General features: G+C 50.6%; 1 protein-coding gene across 1 annotated transcript; it reads right to left on the reverse strand.

Moving 5' to 3' along the window:
- Window positions 1-4,332: 4,332 nt before the first annotated feature.
- On the reverse strand, window positions 4,333-5,645 carry LOC137805503 (uncharacterized). Its single transcript, XM_068605443.1, has 2 exons — window positions 5,343-5,645; window positions 4,333-5,043 (listed from the first exon to the last, which is right to left on the reverse strand). Exons 1-2 carry the CDS (start codon window positions 5,643-5,645, stop codon window positions 4,333-4,335), a joined length of 1,014 nt encoding a protein of 337 aa, XP_068461544.1.
- Between the last annotated feature and the right edge of the window lie 467 nt (window positions 5,646-6,112).

Here is a 6,112-nt window from a genome sequence, read left to right on the forward strand (position 1 = left end):
TCCCTGGAGAAAGACAAGCACATCGCAAACTTGGAAGAGTTGTTCACCACAATAGCCAGGTACAAGCTAAAACTGAATCCTGAAAAGTGCGTTTTTGGTGTAGAAGCAGGGAAATTTCTGGGGTTTCTTCTGTCAGAGAGGGGAATTGAGGCTAACCCTGAGAAGTGCGCCGCCATTTTGGCAATGAGGAGCCCCGCCAATGTGAAGGAGGTGCAGCAACTCACGGCTGTCCCGATTCGTATCGGCGAGCGGAGAGAAGGGCCACCCATACTTCCAATGTTTGAAGAGGAACAACAGATTTGTTTGGACAAAGGAGTGTGAGGAGGCCTTCGTAAAGCTCAAGGAGTATTTGGCGAGCCCTCCAGTTCTGTGCAAGCCCCAAGACATAACACCCCTCAGGCTGTACTTTGCCATAACTGAGAGAGCGACCAGCGCAGTACTAGTGCAGGATCAGGACCAGACCCAAAGGCCTATATATTTCGTTAGCAAGGTGCTGCAAGGCCCGGAGGTAAGGTACCAGGCCCTAGAAAAGGCAGCATTAGCGGTTGTATTCTCGGCGAGGAGATTGCGCCATTACTTCCAGAGCTTCACAGTACTGGTGATGACTGATCTGCCGATCCAGAAGGTTTTGAAGAAGCCCGACGTGGCTGGAAGGATGGTGAAGTGGGCGGTCGAGCTTTCGGAGTTTGACATCAAGTATGAACCCCGGGGATCGATCAAAGGGCAAGTCTTCGCCGATTTCGTGGTCGAGTTGTCCTCCGAAGTGGCACAAAACGCCGAGGGTGACTTTCGCTGGGTACTCTCTGTTGATGGGTCATCCAACCAGCTGGGCAGCGGGGCTGGGGTCATTTTGGAAGGGCCCAATGGGGTGTTGATAGAGCAGTCATTGAGGTTCGCTTTCAAAGCGAGCAACAACCAAGCAGAGTATGAGGCTTTGATCGCTGGAATCCTGCTGGCTAAGGAAATGGGGGCGAGAGTGCTGATGGCCAAGAGCGACTCGCTTTTGGTCACAGGACAAGTAACTGGCGAGTTCCAAGCCAAGGACCCTCAGATGGCAGCCTACTTGGAGTACGTGCAAGAGCTAAGAAGATCTTTCGCTTCATTTGAAGTGGTGCACGTGCCAAGAGAACAGAATGCCCGAGCTGACTTGCTAGCCAAGCTCGCCAGTTCGGGCAAGGGGGGTAGGCAGAGGACTGTCATTCAAGAAACTTTGAAAGCGCCTCGAGCATTCGTGGCAGACCACCAAGTTCTCCATGTTGGTAGATCAATGGGAAGACCGGCGAGAAGTCATAGATCCCTAACGCAGGAAACTCTGAGGGCGCCGAGGGTCAGAGCGCGCCCAGCGGAACGGGCAAGATCGATGCAGATTTGCGCTGTCCATGAGCCAGACACGTGGATAACGCCTTACCAACGTTATTTAGCGGATGGTGTGCTTCCAGTTGACTCAACTGAGGCCAGAAAAGTAAAGAAGAGCTCCAGCAAGTTTACCCTTATTGACGGCGAGCTGTACAGGTTTGGATTCACACACCCCCTTCTTGTATGTATACACGGGGAGAAGTGCACGAGGATTATGGCTGAGCTTCATGAGGGAATTTGCGGGAGCCACATTGGAGGTCGATCGCTGGCGACAAGGACTATCCATGCAGGCTATTACTGGCCCACGATGAGAGAAGATTGCAAGAGATACGCCCAGCGTTGCAAGCAATGCCAGCAGCACGCCGATTGGCACAAGGCACCCCCAGAAGAGCTGAAGTCGATTTACAGCCCCTGGCCGTTCCATACTTGGGGAATTGACATTCTGGGACCCTTCCCATTGGCGATCAGGCAGATGAAGTACTTGGTGGTGGCGATTGAGTACTTCACCAAGTGGATCGAAGCGGAGCCAGTAGCCCAGATCACCGCACACAAGATCGAGAACTTTGTATGGAAGAACATAGTGTGCCGGTTTGGTGTGCCTAAACGCCTGGTGTCAGACAATGGGACTCAGTTTGCAAGTCACCTCTTGAAAAAGCTGTGCGAAGAGGTGGGGATACAACAAGTGTATGCATCCGTCGAGCACCCACAAACGAATGGCCAAGTGGAGTCTGCCAATCGGGTGTTGCTGAGAGGTTTAAAGAGAAGGTTAGAGAAAGCTAAGGGATCGTGGGCTGAAGAGGTACCCCGCATAGTTTGGGCATACCATACCACTGAGCAGTCAGGAACCCACGAGACCCCCTTTAGCTTGGTTTATGGATGTGATGCGATGATTCCAGTCAAAATCCAGGAAAGCTCGCCGAGATTCCGGAACTTCGTGGCGAAAGACTCGAACGAAGAAAAAAGAATGAATTTGGACTTGCTGGATGAGGTCAGGGAGGAGGCGAGAGTGAAAGCCGAAGCAGTAAAGAGAAGAGTTGAGCGAAGGTACAACTCTAAGGTAATGTCAAGACAGTTTAGAAGCGGCGATCTGGTGATGAGGAAGGCCCATCAGTATGAGATGCAGAACAAGTTATCGCCCAAGTGGACGGGACCGTTCAGAATAACCGAGGCGCTCGGGAATGGCGCCTACCGTTTGGAGACGTTAGAAGGAGGGGCGATTCCTCGCACTTGGAACGCAACACATCTCAAGTCGTATTACAGTTAAAGCCTTGTAAGTAAAGACGAATATGAAGAGATTCAAATAGTTTCTGTTAAAACAATTTCAAGGGGGCACTCTTTTTTCCCTAAGGAGGGTTTTTAATGAGGCCACCCAATAAAGAAGAGTTTTTCAAAGTTTAAAGCTTCTATGTTTGCATGCTTATGGCTTCGAGAGTTTTAGGAAAAAGGCCTTATTACTCGTATGTGATCTAGGGCAACAGTAAAATCGTATTGCATGCTCTCAGTTAAAAGTTTTAAAGTCCCCATCGTTTTTCGGCGATCGGTGGCATCAGTTAAAAGTTTTAAAGTCCCCATCGCTTTTCGGCGATCGGCGGCACAGTTAAAGTTTTAAAGTCCTCATTGTCTTTCGGCGATCGGAGGCACCAGCAATGATTAAAGACCTCAACGCCCTCGCGCGTCTTGAGGCGAGAAAGAGATAAAAGTCCTCCTCGACTTTGTGCGAGTGCAGGCGAGAACAGATTAAAGGACCTCTCTGCACCAGCAGATAGAGGCAAGATTAAAAGTCCTCAGTGCATCCAGGGGGGGTGGAGATGTACACCCTGGGCAAGTTGAGGCACCAGATAAAGTCCTTCTCACCTTAGAGTGAGTTCAGGCAAGAAAAAGTCCTTCTCACCGAGTGAGTTCAGGCAAGATGAGCTGAAAAGTCAGGGGTGTTTGTGACCTTAAGTGGTGGGAAGGGAAAGAAAATGCCTTTCCCCCTTTAAGTGAAACATCAATATTGACCAGTAAGACCAGATGATTGGTCCGAAACTCAGGGAGGTAGAGGAGGATCCGAAAGGCGCCTCTACCCCCAGATGAGGGAACAATGATCAGGTCATGAAAAGAAGAAAGGTAACATCGCCAGAACCCTATGGCGTGAAAGTTGAGACAGTGAAGGGGTTGTGCGGCGAGTACCAGATCCGAAGAGTTCCGGGCGATGACAGAAGTAGGGGGGATTTCACTTGGCAGATCAGGTAAACTGTATTTTAATACTAGTTTGAGTCAGAACCTGCTGCTTAGTAAGCGATCTTTTGTTAAGATTTGTTGCCTTAAGTTCACAAGTTTTATTGAACGTCATCGCCGAAGAGTTGATAGTTGCTCAAGTTTACTTTGAGTTAACAGTTTGCCAAGTTTGTTATAAGGTTAAACAATTTGCTCGAGTTAAAAGCGGTACATGGAGGGTCAAGTTCCAGTATTGCTGAGTTCACGCAGTTGAGCAAATTTCGCCAAACAAGGTATCACCTCTGACGATCGATGTCCTCTATGCACTTAGCGCTAGAGCGACAAAGAAGCAAAGTGAAGTATGAAGAACGATGACTGATGAGTTGTTGGTGGGTACGCTGCCCGAAGAACGATGACTGATCAGTCTTGCCTTGTCGGAGGAAACTTTTCCAAACAAATTCTTACACAACGAGTTGAGGCAAACAGACTACGCCTAGTCAGTCGTCCAGTACAAAGCTATGCACAAGAACCGTTAAATACAAAGCTAAGGGAGTAGCTAGTCGTGATCAAGTAGAGGCCAAGATCAAAGAGTACAAGATCGCGCTAAACCTAAGTTAGCTAACAGTTAGTCGTGTGCAAAGAGAAAGACAAAGCTTAAGAAAATGCGAAGAGAAAGATATGCGGCTGAAACTAGTATATATTACGCAACAAAGTTTGTACAAGTTCCAAGTGCAACAAATTGTGCAGAAGTGTAAAATTACAAAAAAGAGAAAGAGCTCAAGGAGGAGGGATGAGTTTTCCATCTACCACTTCGTGATAGATGCTGAACTGGGAGAGGTCCAGATCCGGAAGAACGCATTTGATCTGCTCGAGTGCCAGCTCGAACCCATCAGCAAGGGCTTCAGCGCCCACGCCCATAAGGTCAGCGTTCTCCACTTCGAGCTTTTGCTTGGAGGCCTCTGCAGCATTCTTCTCGGTGGTAAGGGAAGCAATGGAAGAAGCAGCTTCTTCCAATTGGCCCTTTGCCTCAGACAGCTTGCTCACCGCCTCCTCAAGTTTCTTCTCCCCAGTAGTGGCCGTTTCCCTGGCAGACTCGAGATCCCCCGCCAGTTGTGAGTTCAGTTTGCGTAGGGAGGAAGTCTCGGCCTCCAGGTGGGTCACCTTGCCCCGCAACTCCACCACCTCGCAGTCCAAGACATTGATGGCTTGCCCCATCAAGATCTCAGTCTTGATGATCTCTTGGACCTGCGCTAGGTACTCTCCCCTGGTCTTCCCCACCATACCCCTCATCAGCTCTACGGATCCTTGGGCAGCCTCAAAGTCACTTTCAAGTGACTCCTTGTCATGCTCAAGCTCTTTGATCCTTTTCTCCATGATTAACTGCTTGTGGTGCTGGGTGGAAAACTCCAGGGAAAGCACTATCTGCTTCGCCAGGTGCATGTCCACCTCCTCCCCGTTCCACTCGATGAGCTCCCGGCTGCGAATGAGCTGTCGAACCAGAGCAATGACTCGGCTGAAGTTCTCATTGGTTGCTCCAGAGCTGGCCCCCCACCTTCAGCGGTAGCGGCGGAGGTTGGCAGTGGTGGTGGCGACACGAGAGGTCCCGGGAGATCCCCCGAGCGAGCAGAATCGCCCCCAGCAGGTGGAGTGGATTGACCAAGTGGTTGGCCTGCTGGGGGAGGAGATGGCGATCGGGGAATTGGGGATGGCAGTTGTTGGGGAGAGGGAAAGCACGTTGGCACTGGGGCAGGTTGAATAGAGGGGGGCGAGGGTGAACCTTCCTCTACCTCAATCTCCCCAAGCTGAAGAGATGAGGCCCCCCCAACCGCTGGAAGCTTCCTCTTGCGATGAACGAGAGGAGAGCCAGAGCTCTCCTCTTCGGTTGAAGGAGCAGGAGCAGCAACAGCAGATGAAGGAAAGGCCTTCACCAGCTTCCTTCTTTTCCTTCCTGGCTCGGGGACTTCAGCTGGCGCGACCGAGAGAGGAGGAGCTGCGATAGGATCGGTGGTGGAAGAAGAGGAGCCGGTCCCTTTGGCCCCCTGGAGTCTGGCAAGCTCCAGCAAAGCTTTCCTCCTTTCCTTCCCTGACATCGTATCTACATCGAAGAAAAAAAAGAAGAGTTAGATGGCATAGTTATGCAAGTGAGTCAAAATGTATGCAAGCATGCATGGGAATGTGCAAGTATCCCAAGAGGTGAAAGAAGGAGAGCCTACCTATGTATTTTTTCAAAGCCAACACATCAAACTCATGTTTGATGAGAAGAGCAGAGTTGTACTTGGCCCCCAGGAACAGCCCACATAGCTCGCGCTCGTAGGGGGCCATGGCTTCGAGATCCCGGGGTTTCTTGAACTCAACCCTAGGAACCCAGTAGAGGGGGTACCCCTCGAGCAAGGTTGGACTTTGTAGGGTGGCAGATATCATGTAGAACCTGCCTTTCCAATCTTTGAAGGATTGCTGATACAGGCCCAAGAGCACCCGTCCAGCAACCCCATTCAGACTAACCCAGGACCTGTCCCCAGGGTTCTTCGCCTCGAAGAAGTAGAGGAACACATCCACG

Source organism: Phaseolus vulgaris, chromosome 3 (genome assembly GCF_000499845.2).
Source record: "Phaseolus vulgaris cultivar G19833 chromosome 3, P. vulgaris v2.0, whole genome shotgun sequence".
In the NCBI taxonomy this organism is placed as follows: Eukaryota; Viridiplantae; Streptophyta; class Magnoliopsida; order Fabales; family Fabaceae; genus Phaseolus; species Phaseolus vulgaris.